This window comes from Xenopus laevis, chromosome 9_10L (assembly GCF_017654675.1).
Source record: "Xenopus laevis strain J_2021 chromosome 9_10L, Xenopus_laevis_v10.1, whole genome shotgun sequence".
Classification (NCBI taxonomy): domain Eukaryota; kingdom Metazoa; phylum Chordata; class Amphibia; order Anura; family Pipidae; genus Xenopus; species Xenopus laevis.
Window position 1 is genome coordinate 107,094,287 of NC_054387.1, and position 27,143 is coordinate 107,121,429.

The 27,143-nt window shown below is 38.7% G+C and overlaps 1 protein-coding gene across 1 annotated transcript in view; it reads left to right on the forward strand.

Annotated features, from left to right (window-relative positions):
- Positions 1-1,312: 1,312 nt before the first annotated feature.
- Positions 1,313-27,143, forward strand: part of LOC108701563 — a 42,186-nt gene continuing 16,355 nt past the window's right edge. The window contains exons 1-2 of the mRNA XM_018236368.2: positions 1,313-1,484; positions 21,542-21,640. Of these exons, the coding sequence (XP_018091857.1) occupies positions 21,583-21,640 (58 nt within the window). The 5' untranslated portion in view covers positions 1,313-1,484; positions 21,542-21,582. The remainder of the gene's footprint in view (positions 1,485-21,541; positions 21,641-27,143) is intronic.

Sequence of the window (27,143 nt, forward strand, 5' to 3'; positions counted from 1 at the left end):
AGTCATACAAACCTTGAGAGAACTACTAGTGCATGTAAAAGACCATATATATGTATGTAGTTGTCTTCTCATATTAATACAACTCTACTAACTCTCAAGAATGCCATCATTTAGAAGAGGAGGCCACCCTCAATGTTTATTCTCTTGGTTTGGGAGCAGCACCAGAAAGAGTGTCTATTTTTCATGCTTGTGTTGCTCCCCGCCTCTTGATACATTTGAATGGCTCACTGGTAAAAAAGTTTGGGGACCCTCAGCTTAGAGAATACCGTGAGAATATCGTCCAGCCACCATTCCTCACCACACATCGCTGAAAAATTTCAACCCAGATTATTGCTCCCACTCTTATACCTACTAAAGTACAAAAAAAAAAACCATGGTTATGTGAGAGCTGTGTGGTGTTTATACAAATGGCCTGTAGATGTCACTGTGCTCAGACTTATCTGTGCATACTCCCTGGACAGCTTAAAAGTAAAAGTTACTGTTGTGTAATGGCTGCATGAGAGCCTGCTAATAAAGCTCTGTTATACTCTACTCATCCTCGGCTACCCAAAACATAACAGTATGGCTCTTCTACCTCTGCAGCAGCCTGCAGCTTTTCTGCCAAACCCCGGGGAGGGTTGTTCTTCTTTAAGTATGGTGTAAAGAGTGATATTCTCAGCCAATTTGCAATTGGTTTTCATTTTTTGTATCATCTGTGTTTTATTAATTATTCAGGTTTTTATTCAGCAGTTCTCCAGTTTACAATTTCACCTATCTAGTTCTAGGGTCCAAATTAACCTAGCAACCATGCATTGATTTCAATACGAGACTGTATTATGAATAGGAGAGGCCTGAATAGAAAGAAGAGTAATAAAAAGTAGCAATAACAATACATTTGTAACCTTACAGAGCATTTGTTTTTTAGATGGGGTCAGTGACCCCCATTTAAAAGCTCGAAAGAGGCAAAAAATAAAAAAAAACTATACAAAATAAATATTCAAGACCAGTTGAAAAGTTGCTTATAATTAGCGATTCTACAACATACTAAAAGTTACCTTAAAGGTGAACATTCATTTAGATAAAGAAAAGTGCCAATTAGCCTGTTCTTTTTTAATCTTCAAATTTAATTTTCCAGGCGTTTGCCGTCCACTTCAATTACATAGTTCAAACAGTGACTGTATGTTAAGTTAAAATATTACATGGGTTAAACTGAAAAAAGCTGCGTATGGGCTGCCTTCCATAGAGAGAGAATGAGTATTGTCGATTTGCATAGAGTCCCTGCCCACACTTCATGTCAGTGCTGGGAAAGTGTGTGATGAGGAGGACTGAACAGGAAAAGAATATGAGCTGGTATAGTAGGCTGGGTTATAATTTTGCTGCTAGCTAAAGAGGAAGTATGTGCAGATTCCATCCAAAAACATGTGTTTGTGAGCCGTGCACAGACATGACTGCCTCACCTTGTGAGCTTCGCCCAGGTGATATTACCATGGAGGGGAGACCATAAGGTAAGTGGATTTTTCATTCCACGCTTTTTGGGGGAAAATACTTTCACTGGCAAATGGGTTGGGGTTTGTCATTTCGACATATACAGTATGTTTATGAAAGATGTCCTATTTTAAGTTTTAGTTATTACAATCACTTTGATATAAAGCTTCATAACGAGTAATGTTGTCTACTTGTCTATCCGAGGAATGTTGACTGTGTTTGTCTATCAGCGACTCTAGCAAATGACGGATTACTGTCTGTCTGTAATACTAAGCATGTAAACATTGGTCTGGTTTAATCCACAGCTGGAAAACATGCTTCTAGTTGTTGATGTTGTACTACAGCTTGAAATATAGTCCAAAAACAGGGGAAGAAACATCTGGAGTCACGGTTCCATAGTAAGGAGCAGTTGTTGGGGGAAGAAAGGGGTTAGGGCTCAGTCATAATTTCACAAGATGCTGGTGTAGTTCAGGCAAAACTGGAGGCACACTGGTTAGATGAACCGACATTTAGTCCTGAGATTATATATATAAAGAGTATATAAAGAGTATTATTCCTTTTGCATTGGATTTTTTTTCCTGGACTGCCAGGTTTTCTGGAAGTTGTAGTTCTGCGCAGATTGAAGGCAATGACATTCACGGCCCGCTGATGGCTTTCTTACAAGTGTTGGAGACATGGCTTCTGTTCTTATGATTTTCGAGGGAACGTGCCTTCTTTTTGCTCATCGACCTAATACTAAAATCAGGCCAGACAGAAAGAGGAAATAGTTTTTCTGAGCTAATGACGAAATTTAATTTACTTTTCAAGTTCGTGGGATTCCGATTGGAGGATTATGTTGCATGTGAATGCGCTTGTCAGCTCTGGAGAGCTGGGGATACGTTTTATATTTATTTAATGATACAGCCCTTATGTTGATGGACTGCAGCTCCCAACAAAATTGTAACCATTGACCATGTAACTGTAGTCTGGAAACAACTAGTAATGTGTGGTTGAGCCGCAGTGTTTAGATCCCATGTAAGTGCACACTGGGTAGAAATGTGGGGCCCACTGGCTGCTGTCTCCTGCCCCTACTGCAAAGCCCCCTCCGGACCCCCAATCCCAACCGTGACCCACCTTTAGCTCCCCTGTGCAGTATTTTGCTGAGAATGGGTTGGAGAAGGAGGTCAGGAGTAGAAGCACCAAACTTGGGCAGAGAGCTGGTCTGTGCCGGTGAGGCCCATGAGATCCGGGGCCCACCGGTTTTTTTGCCAGTGTCCCGCCAGCCCAGTCCAACCCTAAGTGCACATTGGATTTTGTTTGGATCCATGAATCAAACAGGTCCATCCCTACTAGTACTATGTCAGTCATCATATTATCTAAAACATAAACAGTAAAATACCTAGGGATGCACCCAATCCAGGATTCAGTTCGGGATTCGCCTTTTTTCAGCAGGATTCGGATTCGGCCGAATCCTTCTGCCCGGCCGAACCGAATCCGAATCCTAATTTGCATAAGCAAATTAGGGGTGGGGAGGACTTTTTGTCACAAAACAAGGAAGTAAAAAATTGTTTTCACCTTCCCACCCCTAATATGCATATGCAAATTAGGATTCGGATTTGGTTTGGTATTCGGCCGAATCTTTCACGAAGGATTCGGGGGTGCGGCCGAATCCAAAATAGTGGATTCGGTGCATCCCTAAAATACTGCACCTGCTTGCCAATATTTAAAGTGATAATCACACAAAATTTCTTTAAAATATTAAAGTTACCTATAGGTCATGTTGATTGTTTACTTGAAGTTCTTATCCCTAGTGCCAACCAGATTTTCCACTTTCAAACTGTCAGCTTTTCAAACTGTCAGCATCTAAAGGTGCCCATACACTGAGAGATCTGCTCGTTTGGCAATGTCGCCTAACGAGCGGATCTCCCTCCGATATGCCCACCTTGAGGTGGGCAATATCGGGCTGATCCGATCGTGGGCCCTAGGGCCCAACGATCGGATCCAAACGAGGCCTTAACGGGCGGTCAGATCGCGGGACCGCATCAACGAATAGATGCGGCCGCGATCCGACGGGATTTTCTGTCCCATCCGATCGAGATCTGGCCGACTTTCGGACAGATCTCGATCGGTGAAGCCCGTCGGGGGTCTATCGGCAGCTTTTATCGGCCCGTGTATGGCCACCTTAATGCTAACGGACTACTGCTGCACAAATATGGCAGCCCCCTCATAGAAATATATGGGGGGGTATCAGATGAGTAACGTTAAAGCATCAGGCAAATCGTTTTAGGCAAAATTATAAATAGCATGCAAGGACAATGGTATAGATGCAATAAAAAGGTTAAATATCTGGTGTCAGTATCTCTTTAAGAGCAATGTATCTGCAGAAAGAAAGAAAAGGCAGGTATAAATAGAGAAGGCAGAACCTCTTACACCAGTTTGGCCACTTTTCCTGGAGCACATGGAACAAGTTTAATATTCAGTCTTACTTTGAAAAACAATTAGAGAGTTAAGGAGTGGATTGGAATAGTTTTATGGAGGATTTATACCTTCTTCAATTACAGATATTGGCATTAGTCATTTCACTCTTATGTAACACAGAGAGATTAGTGTGACATTTTGGATTTCTAGTAGTAGACATGGTGTAACAATATAAAGTGACATAAACCTTCTTCCCATCTCTGTCTGTGCTTGTTGATAACATATTGAGATTAGTGCTCAGTTTTTGCCTGTCAATGGTACGCTGTAATGCCATTTCCACATTCATTGCTAGAAGAAATAGGTTTTATGCCTCCACTAATAATCTTGATGAATAAAGAATAGTGAACCAGCTGTACATAGAGCCAATAGGATTCTTATTGAAGGACCACCAATGGCTGTGAAGAACTGGGGAAAGGTTTATATCCCCCTATTTAACATTGGTTAATAGATTAGCGGGGGAATGTAATTAGAGTCGCAAAGCGCAAAACAATTTGCGGCGATAAGACTAAAAAGCCACATCTATTGTTCCTTAAACTGTTATTGCATTGCGAATTGTAACTGCGCACTCTTAAGAAGTGCTTGAAGGTGTCGTAATCTTTTGGAGCAAACATATCGACTTTTTCAGTAAGAAGTTTTATTACATTGACTGCGCATTGTCGCAAACTATAAAATTCGCAAACGGTCCTCCACTGTCGGAAGTGGTCGCTAAACAGTTTTCGCGTTCGCAAAAGCCATATTAAATTAAGTCGTTAGTGACTTATATTACATTCCCCCCTAGGGCTTGTGTTGAACATACGTTTTGCCTGTTCTTTTTTTTAAAAAAAAGTTTTTATTTATACATTTATAACATAAAAACAAAATTAAACAATACAACCTTGGTTCAACAACTTATTACATTCTTATTTAATATATCTCCGATACATCTGAATTAATTGGATATTAGCAGTCTATACATGATGGCCTGTTCTTTCAATTAGGAAATATCTATGGTTTTTGCTCTAAACAGGGCAAACTTGGAAATGAAACTAAAGCCACATTCTACTTCCTGATCCCAAAGAGCAAAGTCGAAAAAAAAACTGTGTAGTGAGATACCACTTCTTTACCCCAGCTACAGCCTGTTATATTTTTAGATAAAGGACAACTTATGATGACTTTACTGTTTGGGATCAGGAAGTAGAAATGTGGCTTGTGCCTGTTTAGACCAAGAAATTAGGAAAATCTATAGATATTTACTAATTAAAAGCATAGGCAAAGGTATGTTACGCATACGGTATGTTAAGCCCTATTCATTGCACCAATATTAAAAAGAGGGGTACACTAGCCCCTTTAAGCAGTGTTTTTTTTAAAGGGGATGTAAACACACTATAAAACTGTCCCATAATGCCCCCTAGTTCTCTAAAGTGGGTGACCAAAAACTCAATTGAAGGGGTGTTTCACCTTTGTCAATTTTTAGTATGTTATACAGTAGAATGGTCAATTCTAAGCAACTTTTCAATCATTATTTTATGTTTATAGTTTTTAAATTATTTGACTTCTTCTGACCTCACAGTTTTTAAATGGGAGTCCCTGACCCTATTGGAAAACAAATGCTCTTTAAGGATTCACATTGATTGTTATTACTACTTTTTATTACTCAGGTCTCCCCTATTCATATTCCAGTCTCTTATTCAAATTAATTCATGGTTGCTAGGGTAACCAGACTGCTGAAATTGCAAAGTGTCCCGCAGGGCCAGTCTGACACTGAATATAACTCAAAAGCAAACAACCCCTTGGTGCCCCACTCATCTGGGTGATATCTTACATATAGAGATTGTGTCAGTTTGTCTTGATAGGACTGAGAGGAAGGACAGACTTGTTCTGTGCTGGGAAAACTGTGCTTAAAGCCAGTGGCATACCTATGTAGTACTGGGCCCTGCAGCTAATTATTCTTCAGGCCCCGAAAATGTCTAAAGATTGACCTGTTTTACCAGTATTTATTGAAATGGTACAGTATATGAATTAGGGTCTCATGGAGGCCCTATATCTCCTGGGCCCCCCTGCAGCCACAGGGTCTGCTTCCTCTGTAGTTACGCCCCTGCTTAATGCTTCCAACTCCAGTCGCAGGTGCAAAGAACATGGAGCCAGAGTTACACAGATGCAGTGGGATTCTCACCAGAGGATTATATTGCATTTAAATTGGGTCATTGGCCATAGAAAAAATCTTTATTGAACAATATTGCTTAAAGGGTAGAACCCTGCTTGTAGCAAGCGAACTTTAACTATTAACATGCTGGAACATTTCTGGGAGTTGTAGTCCAGCTTCATTGGGATGAAGCCATGAAAAGAAGTAGCGTTATGAACAGCTCAACATATATTAATGATGTTTTATATTGATTATATTGCTTGTATAATACTGGGTTAATTCGAACTATGTGCCTGGAAGTGGTAGGCAAATCATCAGAGTAATGACGTTTAGGAAAGCTGGAAACCATTACGTGAAATTAAAGCTGCTTACAACCAATACACATGCCTTAAAGTAGAAGGAAAGTAGTTTAACACTTGGGGGTGCCAAATGTTAGGCACCCCTAAGTGACTGTATTGACTTACCTAAAACCCGGGCCGGTGCTCCTATCATCAGAAAACTGCACTGGCCCAGGGTTATTCCAGCGAGCACCACAAAGCGATCCTCTTCCGGCTTCTTCTTTCTTCAGATTTAGCGGGGCAGACGCATGGGCAGCAGAACGAAATAGTGACTTTTTAGTTAAAGTTTGGCTTTTCACGCTAATGCGCATACGCAGCTGCGACAAAAAGCCGGAAGAGGATTGTTCTGTGGTGCTTACTGGAATAACCCCGGGCCGGTGCAGTTTTCTGCTGATAGGAGCAGTGTCAGGTAAGTAAATACAATTACTTGGGGGTGCCTAACATTTGGCACCCCCAAGTGCACGAACATTTTCCTTCTCCTTTAAAGGGATGTGTAAGCTTTATCTTTTTGCAAATGTCCAGGGAATAGTCTATTCTGCAGAACCAGCCCTAGATAATTGAACATTTATGCTCATTTTAATGAAAGGGAGCTGCCATACTGTTGCAAATGTAACATAGCAACTAGACATGTCCAGGGGAACAGACATGTATGGCTCAATGTCACAAAGCTTGCTTTTGAGTCTTATTAAGCAATTCCATTTGAATGCAACACCTCTCAGACACCGAATAGAACGATATGTTAATTTACTCATCAGTGGTTGAGTCTGACACTAGTACAGAGCAGTGCAAGGAGCCCCTAGGAAAGCAAAAGCACCTGGGCTCCAGTGTGCAATGCACCCACCTTGTGTTCCTCCAGCTCGTGCAAAGAATAGCACAGAAGGAAAGGGCACATCAGTGATGAAGTAACAACTGAATGCACCCATCTGAATAAATAGATGGGTGCATTCAGGGAGTGCCGGGCACCGGGCCACTTCTGCCAAGAGCAAAGGTAAGAATTTTGCTGTGTGTTACAGGTTACCAGGAGCAACAAAAATGCACCAGTGGCATATTAAGATTAATTAATTTAATTTGGGGGAAACCTTGCCCCCTGAATTACATGAGCTCTTATATTTTCAGGAAACACTTTAGGGCTCTTTTAGGAAAAGTGCAGTGAGCAAAGTACACATTTTACCACAGTTAGTTGTGTGTAAACAGGTCCGGATATGCGGCAAAGCCTGACAGGCGCTAGCTCCATGACTCCCACAGTGCCCTGCATCAATTGTTGCAGTTCAGTCGTAGAAGTCATTTGCATGCTGAAAACTGAAAATGCTGGCAGTGAATATCGGAAACAATACCAGACAGCTATTGAAAATACTTGACATTGCGTCTGATTTGCAACAAGGCACACAGGCAAAGCCTGAAAAATACATGCCAGTTATGCTCAAAATTGCATGTTGCTCGGTGCACTTGCGGTCGTAATGTTTCCAGGTGTATTGTTTCTTGTTTGACTGATACTTTTCCTGTAATAATAAATGTTCATGGCAAAATAATTTAGAATTGTTTTTTGGTGATGAAACATAGATTCAACCTTTTAAAGTCTATATATAACCTGCCTAACTGCTAGTTGGTCCAGAGGAAGGCAAAAAAAAAAAAACATTTGAAGAATTTGCCTCATAGGGAAAAAAATCCTGACCAGTCCCTGGATCATCCAACCAGACATACAGTGCCTAGACATGGCTGAAGCAGCAAACTGAGCTAAGAGTGCATTCTTATTACACAAAGGAAAAATAAAATATGTTTCGTTCTTAAGGGCTCGAGACGAGCGTTTTTAGCTGCGCTCCCCTGCATTCCAGTTTCATGTGTTCAGCCGCAGGGGAGCGCAGGAGTAGACGCACTGAATTCTTTTCAATGGGGCTGTACAGACGCATGTAAGCACCGAATGCAGGTTGGGACACAGCATGTTGCATTTTTTCTGCGTTCGGCGCTTACATGCGTCTGTGTGAGTACAGCCCCATTGGAAAGAATTTAGTGTGTCTACTCCTGCGCTCCCCTGCGGCTGAACACATGAAACTGGAACGCAGGGGAGCGCTAAAAACACTCGTCTGTAAGAGCCCTAATAGTTTAATAAGGCAACCCCAAAGGGGAAAACAATTGTAAGGCATAGAGACCTTAGTGAGCAGACCTCCTAGAAATCAGGAAGAGTGCAGCAATGTCATTAGACTCATTCCTGCTGAGCAGATTCTGCTTTATGAAAAGACTAGAGACAATTTCCAGAAAGATGTTTCCTTTAAAAAATACAATCAGAATAGATTTCCAAGAAGGGAAGAGTCAGAAGAAAGGAATTGCACTAAAAGGTTGAAAGAGAGAGCGACTCTTGATTGCCGTTCGTGCAGAATGTGACTTATCTTATCGAATCACACTGATTGCTCCTGGTTTAGTAAATGCGGTTTCAGAAGTGACTAATACTTTCAAAATGTCACATAGCTGCTGAATGTTGTTTCAGTCTGAAGCAATTCAGAATTCCCAACTGACGTACTGTGTACTGAGAAAAGTCACAAAGCTTTCCAAATGTAGCTGGTGTGGAGCTGAGAATACACAAACACATGGCTCCGATTAAGATGTTAGAAGTATTTAATTTGAGCTGCACCGTAGCATTGAAAGAGTAGGGCTGGTCCTTTTGGGTGGGTACAAAGCAGTGGAAGGGACCCAACACAAGGTAAAAACCTGATATATAATGTATGTAATACACACACCCAGGGAACACCTTTAGGATGCTCTTCAATGTTCTCCAGCATCAAGGCAGTCAACAAAATAAATAAATAGTGTGCTGTTTGTTTACTGGCCATGATAAAAAAAGTACCAAACTCCAACATGTAATAAAAGGTGCAAAGCAACCAATCAGATGTTTGATTTAACACTACTTGCTGATTGGCTTCTATAGGTGTTTAGACCTCTAGCAATCTTTGCACCTTTTATTACATAACCCAAGTGTGTTTGGTTATAGATCCAGGACTATGTTCTAAATGTCTCTTGCCTGGTGAGGGACGGTTTGACCCAAATCCTATACCAGTCAAGGTTTACAGGTTGGGTAGGTTTGGATTTTAAGTAAAGGGTGAATTCAGTAAATAGGAGGGAATAATAGAGATTCTGGGCCGTTCAGTCATTTTCCCCAATTACTAACACTTGCTGACTGTTGATATACTGAGATATGTTTGACTATGATTGACTGTTGAACACCAAGGGGTGTTAGAGCTCTGTGGCAACACTGAGATCTAACATCCCCACCTAATCATTAAGCCCTAGAAAAGTAATGAGTATTTATAACCTTCATAGAAATTGATAAGTCGATCAGCCTTCTTCGTTATTTTTGTTATAAAACGTCATTATAAATGTGGCCGTTATCTGTGGGCTAGAATTATTAGATGGTCCCTGACTTAAAATAACATAAACAGCAGCCCAGCTTTAAGCAGCCTGTGAGACAAACTTTCAGTCTTAACCCTTTAACCTTTTTTTCAAATTCCTGGGCATATTTTGGGTAAGACCAATGTTAGAAAAAGGTTTTTTTTTTACATCAGTTTTTTTATTTTTGGTTAACAATCTTGAGATACATAGTAGTGTGCTTCCTCAGCTTTCCTTTTTTTCCTGCTGCAAACAACTCAGCCATGTTGTTTGTCAGTTGTAAACCTCTACTAGGATCAGCCAGTTAGATCAGGCGAATTCTGTCCACGCCTCTATATGGCGTTGCTTGAAGTTTAGTTAAAGGGATACTGTCATGGGGAAAAGTTTTTTTTCAAAATGAATCAGTTAATAGTGCTGCTCCAGCAGAATTCTGCACTGAAATCCATTTCTCAAAAGAGCAAACAGATTTTATTATATTCAATTTTGAAATCTGACATGGGGCTAGACATTTTGTCAATTTCCCAGCTGCCCCAGTCATGTGACTTGTGCCTGCACTTTAGGAGAGAAATGCTTTCTGGCAGGCTGCTGTTTTTCCTTCTCAATGTAACTGAATGTGTCTCAGTGAGACATGGGTTTTTACTATTGAGTGTTGTTCTTAGATCTACCAGGCAGCTGTTATCTTGTGTTAGGGAGCTGTTATCTGGTTACCTTCCCATTGTTCTTTTGTTTGGCTGCTGGTGGGAAAAAGGGAGGGGGTGATATCACTCCAACTTGCAGTACATCAGTAAAGAGTGATTGAAGTTTATCAGAGCAAAAGTCACATGACTTGGGGCAGCTGGGAAATTGACAATATGTCTAGCCCCATGTGAGATTTCAAAATTGAATATTTAAAAATCTGTTTGCTCTTTTGTGAAATGGATTTCAGTGCAGAATTCTGCTGGAGCAGCACTATTAACTGATTCATTTTGAAAAAAAATTTTTTTTCCCATGACAGTATCCCTTTAAAAACACACCCTAGATTATGAAAATGATACAAATACATGATATATGGTCAGCCTTGTCCAAGAATAGAAAGGACATATTGATCCTCGATAGAAAATGTTACGTTCTGATCACTGTTGCTGTAAATGAATTATGCCTTTGATCTGTCTTTCTCAGAATTATGCATTTACCTAATTCATACATATTTATGTAAGACACATGTTTACATCTCTCTTCCCTAATAATTAAGTTGTTTCAACATTTATTTATGCAACCAAGAAAGGGCGAGATCCTGATTAATGCAACCCATTAAGCAATTTATTTGCTGCTCTAACATTGTTGACAACTCGAAGAGTCTGTTTTGATGTTCACTCAAGCAGTTTTTTTTATTGTGATATGGAATCACTATTCTTGATTAATCTTACAAAGACAGGCCTTGCCTATGGGAAATTCCATAGCCAGAAATAGCTGAAATCAAGATTTTTTTTTGTTGAGGTTTAGTGTCAAAAAATGAAATCCAATCATTCCTGAACCCATCTGGTTGTTTTTGTCAATTAATCGGATGGATGTAGACCTGTCAATGGCTGCTTCTTGTTTTGTGAAAGTAGAATTAGACGACTCAAGACACATATGCCCAGGGCTGTTATAATCACATTTTTAATAAGATAGAAGTATAGGTTCTAAATTCCACAAAAATCCACAGATTTAAAGGGGGATTATGACGAAAATGAAATGAAAATTGAATATTCCTCATATTGAAATAAAAACTTTCTAAATACAATCAATTAAATATTCTGCATTGTTCAGATGACGTGTCAGCAGATGTATTAGAGCTCACTCAAATAACTGATTCCAGTACAAACAAAATCTAACAAAATAACTGCCTTTTGCAAAAATTCTGCATGTAGAGAGACATGATGTCTGGTGATTTTAATAGAGTGAGCTCTAATACATCTTCTAGGCAAAAGGAGCCCCCCTATAATATATATTGGATCATTCATTGACGCCCAACTGCTGCATGAAGACAGAATGAAGAGATACAGATGCTTATGAGTTATTTAGCTTTTGATTCAGCAGCTCTCCAGTTTGCAGTTTCACCTATCCGGTTGCTAGGATCCAATTTACCATAGTAACCGTGTATTGAATTGAATAAGAGACTGGAATATGAATAGGAGAGGGTCTGAAAAGAAAGATGAGAAATAAAAAGTAGCACTAAAAATAAACATGTAGCCTGAGATTTTGAAAACTGGAAAAAGAAGGTAAATAATTTGAAAACTATAAAAAAAAGAAAAAATGTAGGTCAAATGAAACGTTGCTTAGAATTAATCATTCTATAACATACTAAAAGCTAATTTAAAGGAGAACACCCCTGTAATAGACTCACTGGCCTGAGATTATAGGCTAGCAATGTTGGCAACTGGATGGAGCCTAAATAGCACCCACCTACTTTTTAATTGGCCATTCAAAAAATAAATCAGGTGCATCCAGTTAATCTCTCCTATATGCACACTGTGTATAATTATTCCCATGTTTCAATTCGATGTCAGGGCGGCGGGACAGATACATTAATCATACTGAGTAGTGATGGGTGAATTTATTCGCCAGGCTCAAATTCGCAGCAAAAATTTGCAAAACGGCAGCGAAAATTTGCCAGCATCAAAAAAAAAAAATTAATGGATGCACATTTTCGCCCAAAAAACTGACGCCGGTGTCTAAACACGGATGCTGGCGCCGTTTTGCGAATTTCGCGTCAAATTCGCGAATTTTTTGGCGAAACGGGCCCAATTCGCCCATCACTAATACTGAGCACAGATTCTAGACTTACTTAGACAGTAGAAATCTGCAGTTTTAATGTGCCGGTTCCCCTGGCTTGTAGTTTTTGTTGTAGTAGTCACACGCTGGAGCTGTGAGCTTATGTGTTGGTTTGTCACATATTATATATTAATAAATATATGAAGAATAAAACAGCTGAGCTACAGTTACCTACTTGCAAAGTATTTTTTGTTACCCAGTAGATTTGTGTTTCTTCCTGAGTTTGTAGCCAATTTAAAAAACAACCAAATGAAATCTGGATCACATCATTTAGAAGCAGAATGATGAGGTTTCACCAAAAAACACTCTCTCTCCAGAGCTAATTATTTTGTATTTTAGTAGTGCAGCTTCCTCCCTTATTTTTGAATTTTCAGATACGTGTTCATTGTTCTTTATGTTCACAATCAAACCATCCAAAGTCAATATTTTGGTGGTGAAATAACAAAGGTGACATCAAAACAGGAAGATTGTTGTGAACACTAAATGCGTGGTTTCCTTATTGACTAATTGTTCCTGGAAAACAACGTGTTGTACCTTGAACTCATTGTACAGCCCATTAATTCAACAAATAACCCTGGGTGGGAATTACATGTGGGCTGGAATGGTAAAGGGTACAACCCTGAAGTCTCCTGAAAGCAGAGCTCTTTAAAATGGTATTTAAATTCTCTGAATAATGTGGGTTGTTTCCACTTGTTTGGTGAATTTCAGTGAATCGTGTTTTATTATGTGTGTGTGTATGTATCGATGACATAAATCTCCAGGGTACAGGTTTAGTTCAATCTCAAAGTTTCTCAAACTTTATCTTTCTATATTCCACAGAGGTTTAAATCATATAGGGCCACGGTCTGTAAAATGTTATACAGGTATGGGACCTGTTATCCAGATTGCATGGGACTTGGGGTCTTCCAGATAACAGATCTTACTGTAATGTGGATTTTCATACCTTAAGTCTACTATAAAATCATGTGAACATTAAAGGAGTGTTTCCCCTTTAAGATAATTTTTAGTATGATATAAAATGGCCAATTCAAAGTAACTTTTCAATTGGTTGTCATTGGGTTTTTTTTTATCGTTTTTAAATAATTTGCCTTCTTCTTCTGACTCTTTCCATGTTGAAATGGGGGGTCACTGACCCGATCTAAAAAAAAAGGTTTAAGGTCACAAATGTATTGTTATTGCTACTTTTTGCTACTCATCTGTCTGTTGAGGCCCTCCCTTATTCATATTGCAGGCTCTTACTCAAATCAGTGCATGGTTGCTAGGTTAATTTGTATCCTAGCAACCAGATTGCTGAAATTGCAAACTGGATAGCAACTCAATAAAAAGCTAAATAACTCAAAATCCCCATGTAATAAAAAATGAAATCCATTTGCAAATTGAGTAAGAATATCGCTATCTGCATCATACTAAAAGTTAACGCAAAGGTGAACAACCCCTTTAAATAAACCGGATAGGCTGTTTTTTCTTCCAATAAGGATTAATTATATCTTATTTGGGCTCAACTATAAAGTACAGATTATTATTACAGAGAAAAAGAAAATCATTTTTAAAAATGTGGATTATTTGGATACAGTATATGGGAGATGGATCATAATTTGGAGCTTTCCGGATAATGGATCCCATATCTGTACTTCGAAAGTAATTGTAGTGGATGAGTTAATTACACTCTCCCAGTGTAAAATAATAATAAACTTCTAACCTGTACTGCTTGCACTCTCAAATTTTGTTGAGATGCTGTTACATAGTGGTAAATGAACTCGGAGAGAGTGAAAGTGAATGCATTTAAAAAGGTTCCAATTGTAATGAACATTCTCCATTTTACTAAGGAAGTATATTGGCATGTCTGGGGTTAATGTGCTCATTATCCATTTTCTGTAGTAATTATACCGGCACGTCTGGGATATGTTTTCATAAAATGGATGTGGTATTTAGAGGGCAATGTCAAAATAGGGGTGGATCAGGGGGCCCGACAATTTAATCTTTGCCCAGGCCCGACCAAGGCCTTAAAACGGCCCTGATCCATGGGTTTGTATTTCCTTTAACTGCAGACCTTATTTCTATTGTACAGTGGTGCTTAAAGAGCATCATATGATCATATGATTTAAAATCTAAGAACTTCTACAATATGGGGCAGATTTATCAAGGGTCGAAGTGAATTCGAGGGAATTTTCGAAGTAAAAAAATTCTATATTCGAAGTCATTTTTTGGATACTTCGACCATCGACTAGGATACTATGACTTCAACTTCGATTCAAAGTAAAATAGTAAGAATATTCGACCATTTGATAATTAACGTACTGCCTCTTAAAAAAAACTTAAATTTGACTCCAATTACCTGCCAAAGTGCTATATTAGCCTATGGGGACCTTCTACAGCATTTTTATACGTTTTTTGAAGTCGAAGTAAAATCGTTCGATTCGAAGGATTTAATCGTTCGATCGAACGATTTTACTTCGACCGCAGAATACCCAAATGCTATGAAAAAATTTCGAATTCGATATTCGAACTATTTCAATTCGATGGTCGAATTTCGAAATTCGACCCTTGATAAATCTGCCCCTATGCATTATATATCATCCTCGGAAGACTGCTTGTTTCAGTATATAAAGCCCTGGCTTTCCCAGTATATGAAGCAAATAACTTATTGTGTGTTTGAGATTTAAATTCTGAAAAGCAGATTTCCCTGTCATTATTATTATACTTTATTTACACAGCACTGCCCTATGCTGCACATGTCATAGTTCCTGTAACTAGTAGTTAAATTGTAACATATTCCATGAACTGCTCATGAATCATATTGTTACAGTGGAATCTCAGCCTCTTACATTCCAAAGTTCTTGTCTTTTTTCATCTGCACATTCTTAAAGGCACATGGATGCTTAAAATAACTTAAATATAATTATCTATCTATATATATATATATATATATATATATATTTTTTTTTTTTTTTTTTTTATATATATGTATTGTACCCCGGAGAGCTTATTTTGCACCAGTGCAGTAAGTAACAGCTGGAAGCTCTAGATGTCCTGTTGTGCAGAGTGTTGTTTAATGAATTAAAGGGGGGGTCAGCTTTGAGTTTAATATGTTATAGAATGGATAATTTTACGCAACCTTTCAATTGGTCTTTATCATTTATTTTTTCTAGTTTTCTAGTTATTTGCCTTTTTCATATGACGCCTTCCAGCTTTCAAATGGACATCACTGATCCCATCTAAAAAAACAAATGCTCTGTAAGGCCACAAATGTATTGTTATTACTACTGTTTATTGTTAATCTTTCCAGACAGGCCTTCTCCTATTCATATTACAGTCTCTTATTGCAATCGAGCATGGTTGCTAGGGTAATTTGGTCCCTAGCAACCAGATTTCTGAAATTCCAAACTGAAGAGCTGCTTAATAAAAAGCTAAATAACTCAAAAACCACAAATAATAAAAAATGAAAACCAATTGCAAATTGTCTCAGAATATTACTCCCTACATCTTACTAAAAGTTAACTCAAAGGTGAACAGTCCCTTTAATACATAGCCTATCTTTTCTATTGTGCCTGTATCAGTCACACATGTGCAGCACCTCTTTAAGTCTCGTCTCATTTTTGTTCCTGATTGGTGGAAAGCATGAAAAAAGCCACCGCACAGTAACACAAGAGTAAGGGTTTGTGAGTAAGGGACCTACAGTAAGGGGCCCATTTATTAAAGCTCCAAATTTATCTGGTCGAAGTTTCAAAAAAAAAATTATAATATTTTTATTATACCCCAAAGCTGAATCATCTCAAATCTTTCTTGGCCATGTATTACTCAATGACAGATGTCCCTGAAGTTATTTCTTGACATTGTGATCTGTGCTGGATAATCCGATAAAAGCAAGTTTCCGCAGCAACAATTCGCTAAAGTTGAGTTTTCAGAGCACCAATCGTACGATTCGAATTGACGCTCTATTCTGTTGTGTTGTTTTTTCACTCCAACTTTTTCAAGAAGAATAATAAATGATAAATGAGTTCAATTCATGGTTGGGAGTTAGTTTGACTTTGTTGCAAGCAAGACCCCTATGACTAAGTGCCGGAGGGTACGAAACGCGTAAGGTGGGCCATGTGGGGTCAGTATGTATCAAAAACTTTTTAAAATGTGAATACTAATAAATAATTTATTTTTACTGAAAATAAGCCTTGGGACATATATCTTTTGATATTAAAAATTTTTGTGTGCTGATTGCCTTTGGGACCGGGCATGTCCCACTGGACACTGCACATGGTAAATCTGCGGTAAATCTGGGGTTCAGGCACTAGACAGCTGGCCCTGTGATCTATGGAATTTAAGTGGTTAAACAAAAGTTTTAATTGCTGTAATTTTCCACAGTGATACATATTTCCACCTAAATAAGCTGCCCTTTTCTAATGTGGCTGAAGCATTGGTCAGCAGTGGCTAGGAACGGAGAGTTTCCTGAATTGCTACAAACCCATTCCCGTAACCCTAACTTCCCTTTCAGCAGACACAGGAGGGGGCGTCTGCAAGGAATGACTCAGATAATATTAAATTTTGCATCATCTCAGAAAGTCCTTGGGTAATTTTTTTCTCTCTGTCTGTAAAATTAGAATTTATTAATCTATTGTTTTGAGTTCCTGAATTATATTCCAAACAGAGGGTTGTACAGTATCTGCAAGGACTTCCCATGCTGTGTTATTGCATCACCACAATGTTTATGGGCATTTCAGCAGACACAGGAGGGGGCGTCTGCAAGGAATGACTTATATTAAATACTGCATCATCTCAGAAAGTCCTTGGCTAATTTTTTTCTCTCTGTGTCTGTAGTGTGTAAAATTAGAATTTAATAATCTAGGGTTTTGAGTTCCTGAATTATATTCCAAACAGAGGGTTGTACAGTATCTGCAAGGACTTTCCATGCTGTGTTATTGGATCACCACAATGTTTATGGGCACTTAAACATTGGATAAACCCAATAGGATTGTTTTGCCTCCAACAATGGCGTAACTATATATGAAGCAGACCCGCAGTCGCAAGGGGGCCCAGACTGTAGGGTCTGCTTCCTCAATAGCTAATAAAAAAGCCTCTTACCTGGGAAGCAAGTTGGGTTGGAGTGGGCGGAGGCAGGACGGGGAGTGGGCAGGTGGAGGCGGGACATGGGCAGAGGCAGGGTGGTAAGTGGGTGGGAGGATGGGGATTGGAGTGCGCCGGGCCCTTCTGAAGATTTTTTATTGCAGGGGGCCCGGTGCACTCTAGTTAGCCATTGGTCTCCAATATGAATTCATGGAACTTGGTTACCATCAAGTACAAGGTACTATTTTATTATTACAAAGAAAAGGAGAATCGTTTTTTAAAAATTAGAATTATTTGCTTAAAATGGAGTCTATGGGACTCTAAGGAAGACGGACTTCCTGTTATTTGGAGATTTCTGGGTTTCCGGATAAGGCAGAATATGTCAGCACTAAAAGGAAAAAATAAAATAACAGCTACAGAATGTCAAAGCCCAGAGACCCATTCCCTTTGGGGGCTACAGGAGAGTTAAGCCTAATGTGCAACACCTAACATTTATAATACAGGTATTGAATACATTATTCAGAAATCCGTTAACCAGCTCTGAATTATGGGAAGGCCATCTCCCACAAACTCCATTTTAAGCAAATAATTCTTCTCTTTGTTTAATAATTTCCTTTTTCTCTGTAATAGTAAAACAGTAACTTGTACTTGATCCCAACCAAGCTGCAAGAATCCATGTTGATTGAGGCATGGTGGTGCAAATTATGAAAATATCCCTTATTCAGAAAACCAATGTCCGAAGCTTTCTGGATACTAGATCCAATAACTGTATGACATACTTAAAGGGGATAGACACCTTCCATAGCAGGGATGTTCCATCCAGATGGTACTGAAGTCCCAGAATTTGCGCTGCATATTATCAAAGATCAAAGAAGAATTAAGGTTGTAGCCCAGCAACCATAAAGATGGGTCACCAAAAGCATTAAAGGGCAGAGCACCTATCGCATCACAATTTTTGTGTTAAAAAAGCCCACACTCCAGTTGGTGCAACAATATTATTTCTAGAGTGCTTCTGGGATTGGCGTGTTGGAAGCTTGTGTACAATGAGCAAGTGCCCTAGTTTGATTTTTATGTGCATGCATGTGACATAAATCAGAGATAGCGTATTAAAATATTATGGGTAATCAGTAATATTTTAATATTATTATTATTACATTATGTTATGATTATTGTTTGTGCAAAAGTATTTCGATCCCTTTAAGTTTGATATATTTACCACGGAGAGCTAGAGGCACAAAAGAGTCAGATTTAGGGACGGTGTACATCCTCTTTAAATACTTTGTTGCTCCTCCCAGGGGATGTTCATCTTTGAGATAATGAATTTGAGGGAATTTTCTAAATAAAAAAATTCGAAATTCAAAGTAATTTTTCGGATACTTCGACCATTGAATAGGATACTACGACTTCAAATTTACTTCGACTTCGATTCGAAGTAAAAATCGTTCGACTATTTGACCATTCCATAATCGAAGTACTGTCTCTTTAAAAAAAACTTTGACTTCAATACTTCGCCAACGTAAACCTGCCGAAGTGCTATGTTAGCCTATGGGGACCTTCCAGAGCATATTTCTACGTTTTTTGTATTCGAAGGAAAATCGTACGATAAAATTGTTAGAATCGTACGATTCAAAATATGATCGGAGTACGATCGTGCGATTGGAATACGATCGTATGATGCAAAAAATCCTACGAATTCGACTTCGAATTTCGTAGTATTCAATTAGATGGTCGAATTTCTAAGTATTTTCCACTTCGAAATTCGACCCTTGATAAATCTGACCCAAGTATAATGTAGAGAGTGATATTCTGAGACAATTTGCAATTTGTTTTCATTTTTTATTATTGAAGGTTTTTGAGTTATTTAGCTTTTTATTCAGCAGCTCTTCAATTTGCATCTTAATCTGGTAACTAGGGCCTAAATTACCCTAGCAACCATGCATTGATTTTAATAAGAGAATGGAATATGAATAGGAGAGGACCTGAATAGAAGGATCCGTAATAAAAATAACAATTATAATACATTTGTAGCCTTATAGAGCATTTGATTTTTAAAAGGAAGCCCATGACGTTGAAAGCTGCAAAGAGTCTGAAGAAAAAGGCAAATAACTATAAAACTATAAAAAAATAGTAATGAAAACCAATTGAAAAGATGCTTAGAATTGGCCGTTCTAAAACATAATAAAAGTTATCTTAGAGGTGAGCCACCCATTTAATAATGGAAGATTAGAGTATAGTATGTAGAAAAAAGAGACTAGGAGAATAAAGAGGTTGAGAGAGGATCGGAAGTATAATAGTTTGGAAAGTGGGTCCTCAGCCTAAGGTTTTCTGGTGGGCCCCTGGCATCCCAGTCCGACACTGATTGTAGCCTCAAAGAGCAACAGTTTTTTGGCTGCCAATTGTCGGTGAAAAAGGCAGAAAGATCACAGAAAATAATTAAATAAAGGAGTTGTTAAGCATAAGACATTCTGTACCATACTAAAAGTTCATTTAAAGTTGATCAGTATTTTAGCCTCAGCCCATAAAAAGTAAAGTGACAAAGTACTGAATCATACATAATGACAAAGGTAGAAAAGCAGAGTTGTTCTCCGCCCACATCTTCCACCCTTCCCGCCTTGATCATCTGTGTATTCCCACGCTAGCACAGGTGCTTTTGTCTCATTCACTGATTCATCTCCTCTTGGGAGTTTCCATTAAACTAGCGCTGCTGGTGAGGCCCCAGGACAGGTTGGGGAATCTTTTGTTCATTTACAAAAAGGGTAAATTCACTGTAACTGGCAGTCGCATTTATTTATCAGACATTTATTATACATTCACATCTGCTTCATCTGGATCGGGGTACTGTGCTGAATAAGATAATTCATCTGGTTCCTTCCCTTATGGACGCAGTTATTATATTTGCATGTATATATTAAGGGCCAACATTTTCAGCACAATGCAATAGGAGAAAGGCATTTTAATTGAAATCACATGCAGATACAGGAAGGGACCTGTTATGCAAAATGCTCAGCACCTGGGATAAGGGGTCTTTCCATAATTTGGATCTGTATACCTTAAGTCTACTTAAAATAATTTAACCATTGATTAAACCCAATAGGCTAGTTTTGCCTCCAATAAGGATTAATTGTATCTTATTTGGGATCAAGTACAAGGAACTGTTTTATTATTACAGAGAAATAGGAAATCATTTTTAAAAATCTGAATTATTTGATTAAAATGGGCTCTATGGGAGATGGCCTTCCCATAATTCTGAGTTTTCTGGATAACAGGTTTCGGAATAATGGACCCCATACTGTATTTAAATACAAGACTGATGCACGACCCTTGAATCTAAAAGATACATCAGCTGTGGGTTTGGGTAATATGAGCACTAAGGCAAGATATATGTGGCATTTTGTATTGTGGCTTAGTGGATTGTGAATAAAGAGCAAATATCTAGGGTATTTTATATACTACGGGTATTCTTCCCTAACCATTTTGTAAGAGAACGTTAGAAGGTAAACTGCATGTGGGTGAAAATATAATGAGAAATTTGCTGAGTGGGTCGCGAATGAAGAGTAAAGTTGATAAAAGTTTCTGACTCCAAGAAGAGTAAAGGCTGATAAAGGCTGATAAAAGCTTCTGACTCCAGAATGAGTGAGCAGGTTATCCACTGGCTGTCAATTGACCTTCCCGATCAAAATTGACTATCCAGTTGACCAAATGTTATGTCTAACGGCCATGACTTTCACAAATGTTATTGTATCAACACATTTTAAGACTTTGTAATACACACCATTGGTTATTTATTATAAGTAAGGCTAATTGTTTCTGCCTATTGCTATTAAGCTTTTCTGTTGGGTGATCCCTGTGGTATCAAATAATGGTGCTACTAATTGGAGAGTGTTACAACATAAGTTATGAAGAAATTAAAAAACACTTTGTTTGTACTCCACAGATCTTCCAGACTGGAAATAAAAAGCCCTCTGGAAAATCCTAATGGCGGCAGCGATACAATTTCTGGTGATCTTTGCATTGCTTTTACGAGAGATTTATGGTAAGTTCAGATGCTTTTAAAAGGTGCTTTATTTTCAATATTTTTACTGAAACATGAAATTGAATTTGAGGCATTTTAAGGAGTTAATTTTAGTAGGAATGAGGTTTATCATGCCATGCTAAGGGACCCAGAAGGAATAATCTATATTGAGTTTATGGAGCACTTAGAAATGTTGCTGTGAATTCACATAGTGTTGAACAATTCACACTGCAACATTTATTCAAGTTTCAAAACAATTATGCTTCATTCAGTAATAGCTCACAAGAAGGCCACCATTAGGGGGACATGCGTGCTTCACTGTTGAGGCTGTCGCCTCAGGCAGCAGCGCCCCACTAGGTATCAGGGGCAGCAAAAATGCTGCTCCTGGTACTTTAAGAGCGAATTTTCGGGGGAGGGGGGCAGCAGCAGCAACAGGCGCGGAGGGGCCAGGATCGCCCCTGCTGCCAGGGGCCCAGTACAAGCATTGGACCCACACTGCCATGAAACAGATAGGGCATATTGATAATGGGTTTGGGCAGATCAGCACAGATTCTGTGACTCGTTGGCAATGTCAGGTTGTTGTGTGGGTGCTTATGATTCCTAGCAGAAACCCTGGCATGCAGTAAACACATTACACACAAGGGCTTGTTTACTAACATAAGTAAAGTACAAGAAATCAGGGTATTTTGGCATTTATGTGCACTGGATACTGGCACAAAGATGTAAGACTGTTAGTGGTTGCAAGACCCATTGAAGCAACAATAAGGGAGAGACAGTGCCAAATGATATAAGAGTTATATACTTCTATGGTGAAAATAAGAAAGGACTGATGAGAACTGACCTAGGTTTGGGCCTATCAGGAAAGCCTTTGGCGCTTAGGCAGGTCAATCCTATCCTGTTTCCATCTGTTATTAAGTTTGGGACCTTATGTGAGAGCGCTACATTGGTGCAATGGTAGAATTTTTTACCTGGGCAAATGTCTTCATGTGAGTGAATTGCACAAGATACTACGTTTATGATGCTTTGAATATAGGTTTCAGTCCTATAGATGAAGTCCATTGGGTGCTGAACATCTAAAGGTGGCCATAGATGCACAATTAATATCGTTCAAAATGAATTTTCATACGTGCGTGTATGGTGGAAAAAGAGCCAAACGATACCGGCAGAAGACTTGGATATCGGTTGGCTCGTCAATCGGGCTGGATGGAAAATTTTGATCGGGTGACTTTGAAGGCATCCAAACATCGGCCATTGTTAGTGCTGAATCATCAGATACAGGTAGAATTCTATTGTTTCTACCTTTATATCTGACGATTCAGCTCTACATGTGTGTATTGAAATGAACGATCTTTCTTGGAAAGATCTTTTCCAAGAAACATCGTTATTGTTAATTCTGTGGCCACCTTTAAGCAACTCCTAATGTTTCAAACCCAAAGGAGAGGACAGCAACAAGCTCACTGATGACCTGACAGTCACAGGATAAACAATTGGATGGCTAGATGGGCTGGGGTTGGAAGGTAGGCAGCAGAGATCCCTTATCAAGGACACAGGCCACGACCAAGTGCTTTTGGTGTCGTGTGCCCCCACAAGCATTCAAATGGGCTAGGTGAAATCAGCAAAGCTCATGAGCTCTGGAGGGTTGACTTCTTTCCAAGATTATTCTTAACTGGGAAATAATCATCTTAATGAACAAAAGGAATCTGGACAGGATAAATTATATTTTAGAAACAAGTGAAAACAAATATCTGCCATGTGTACATTTCCATGTGCAGACGATTAAGTGCAAAATATCTTCTTGAACTTGAACTGACAGACTTTTATACAGGACACAGATGTGCAAGTTGCCCTTTCAAAACCTGACCACACACTTATAAAGAATAGCTATATCCACCACAAAGGAAATATCGATGTCTAACTGCAAGGATATCCTTGCATTCACCCCTAACATGATAAACAAGCTCAACTCAGAAAAAAAAAATAAAAACAACAAAATTGTTCTTAGCTAAAGTGCAGATCATGTAGAACACAGAGTACTCTATTATTATATCAAATAAAGTTTCCAGCGCAGTAAATAATCTACTTAATGATGTGTAATTAATGGGCATGCTGTTATAAACAGTATTCAAATATGAGACATATTTGCCAACTCTGGCTATGAATAGCTTTCTAATGAGTTTTTGCACTAGAAAACAAAAGAAAGGTCAACTCTCTGTTAAGTGTGGAAGACATGGACAAACTAGCATCCAAAGCCCGGACTTAAAACAAAGCAAAAGAAGGGAACACCTTGGAAAAGAACTTCAGCAGCAGATGGCAGTGATTATTTGTGGCAAAGAAGAATTCCAATAAAAGACTACTATGCCTTTGTATGTGTCTAATTGAAATATAAGGACTAAATGCACGATTATCTTCTTTTTCTTGTTGTATGTCTCTCAAATTCTGCCAAGGAGTTAATAGATCATTCTGACATTTAAGTCTTTAAATAGTTTATCTGTACTAATTTCCTTAAAAGAACAGTGGACAAAAAGGCTCTCACTTGTCTTTGTGCTCAGAAATTAAAATCCCTATAATTTCTCAACAGTTTTGTTAAATAGGCCAAATTATCAACCCACTCATTATAGACCCATTAAATTATAATACACCATGTCCAGTTCTAGCCTCCCTTAACTGAAATTGCTGTGCAATAACCAGGCTTCAGTCTTTATTAGTTTTCCTTCATACCGTAGGTTAATGCCCCCAAGTTTGTGTTCCTATGCTGGTTCTTTGTGTCATTTCACTCACTGAATTTTTAAAGCAAAAGTTAAGGCTATGTTGCTTGATGCTCTTTTTCAGAAAAAAAACACCAGCCCCTGGAAATAACGTCGCTGCCAATCGACTGTATTCCAAGGTTTCCCTGGCTTGGGCTTGAGCATGAACAGCAGATTATTTTAGATTAGATTCACTAACAAATTGACTCTGAATTTTTGAGTTTCTGGCTTGGAGGCAAGTTTTGCTTGCTTAAAAACTGGGTGTACTGCCAAACAGAGCCTCCTGTAGGCTGCCAGTCCAAATAGGGACTACAAAATAGCCAACCACCTCCTAGAAACATTTTTGGGGACCCCTGTTCTAGAGTAATCAAAAAATAGCAGCGACTTCTGTGCAAGTGCCTTCTCTCATTCCTGAAACAGGGACAACCTGGTTCTCCTCTCCAAGTTTCAGTCCCACAACAGCTGTAAAAGAATTGGATTGACTATAGTAGGGTTCCGTGTTTACTCTCCAGTCAATCTGGTTCCTGCACGGCTTTAGCCCAAAAACTTTGGGGGCAAAACCACCAGCTCCAATGGCGTTGCAGGGTTGACATAAGATGCTTCTGCAAAAGTCATGGCACAAGCCCTCACTGCTGCATCCCATATCTCACTGTTGGCACCTATGGCTGCACAAAGAGAGCCCCAAAAACAATTCAATCACCAGACTGGTGTCAGATGTCTGTAGCAAGGTACTCAGAGACAGGCTTTGCACTAACGTGTGCTAATGTGGCGTTATTTTTGCCCTATTTTGGGCTTGGTGGGGGCTGTGTGGGCCTCAGAGAGCCTGAAATTCAAAGTTCGTTTTAAGCAGTCACTCCACTATGTCTGACTATAAGTCAGCCCCTGAATGGCCATTTTAGTCTCCCTAAACCAAAAAATCACCCTCCACCTATGGGTCCCAAAAAATCACCCTCCACCTATGGATCAAGTTCAACCAATTATCAATCTAATAACAGTGAGATATCTGGGTCATAAATTTTTTTTTCTCTTTCTTCCAATTTTGAGAACACTAAAATACTTTCATCTCAAGGTCCATCTGAAAACCCTGACGTTATTTGAAACCATCTTTATATGAAACTTAATTGAACCACCCACTTGGTGATGGTTGCTCAAAATTACGCTTAACACATTGGGTCAATTCTGGTCTCTGGTAAAATAATATATATATATATATATATATATATATATATATATATATATATATCAGTGTGCCGAGGGGAGATATATACAATTACAATTGGATTGTAAGCACAGTATATAGATAATAGCTTCAGACATGAATCTCTAGTTTCTCATGAGATCTGAACAGGAGACTCATTATGTATACCTCATTCTAGAAAGCTCAAACAGGAACAATAACTTTCCACCAGATACAATGATAGCAATAAAAGATGAATAACTCAGTACAGGAAGCTACAGGAAACCCACACACACAACCACAGATACCTGAACACATACAAAAATCACTGCGAATGTAGCAAATACAATCAGCAAATGCACAAGGAACTCCATGGTCACAAAATATACTCTGATTAACAACTTAGGAAAAATAAATGTCTAATGTGCATCATTTGGGTATGTTGTTTGCGCCTTCTGAGAAAGTCAAGGCATTAAGGAAAGAACAATAAATACATGGGCAGCCACATGCACCGAACATCGAAACATGAACTCATGAAAAATGAGTCAAGTTCAGGTAACCACCACCCTTTTCCCCTTCAAGGAATTTGCCAAATAACCTCAATGTATAAAAAAGAACTCAATTTTATAATAGATTTCAGTCCATTTTTTTGTGTACCCTTCATTTCCTAGTATAAAAAGATATTCATGCAGAAGTTAGATGAGAGGAAAGCATTGCCTGCAACCATAATTGCATGTAACCATAAGGGGCACATTTACTAAGCTCGAGTGAAGGATTCGAAGTAAAAAAAACTTTGAAGTATTTTTTTGGGTACTTCGACCATCGAATAGGCTACTACGACCTTCGACTACGACTTCGATTCAAACTAAAATTGTTCGACTATTCGACCATTCGATAGTCAAAGTACTGTCTCTTTAAAAAAAACTTTGACTACATACTTCGGCAGTTTAAACCTATCGAGGTACAATGTTAGCCTATGGGGACCTTCCCCATCAGTTTTCTAAGGTTTTTTTGATCAAAGAAAAATCCTTCGATCGATCGATTAAAAATCTTCGAATCGATTTTTCCTTTGATTGATCGATCGTAGGATTTGCGGGAAATCCTTCGAATTCGATATTCCAATTCGTAGGATTTTACTTTGAGGGTCGAATTCAAGGGTTTATTAACCCTCGATATTCTACCCTTAGTAAGTGTGCCCTAATTGTCCGTTACATCACTAAGGGATATATTTATAAAGCCCAAAAAAATATATTTTCCATCACACCTTGCGCCACTGTGTAGAATATAAACCTGATGTGCCTGAGAACCGTCTGCAAATTTGTATAAAAGTTAATACAGGTATGGGACTGAGGATACTTAAGTTCTTTTGCAGTTTTATTATTTGAGCTGCAAGTGGATTCAGAAAATACAGGACTAGGAAAAGACAAAATTTAGTAATTGTTCAGCATTTGCTCTTGTTACAAGGTGGAGACTAAAGTCATTCAGTTTGCTTGGGGCCTTTTAGTAGATAACATCAGTGAGTCATGAGCAGAAGATCAAAGCATCATAGCAGGATGGGAGGTTCATAGGAAGCAGGCAGACAGGATTGTAATTCATTATCTTG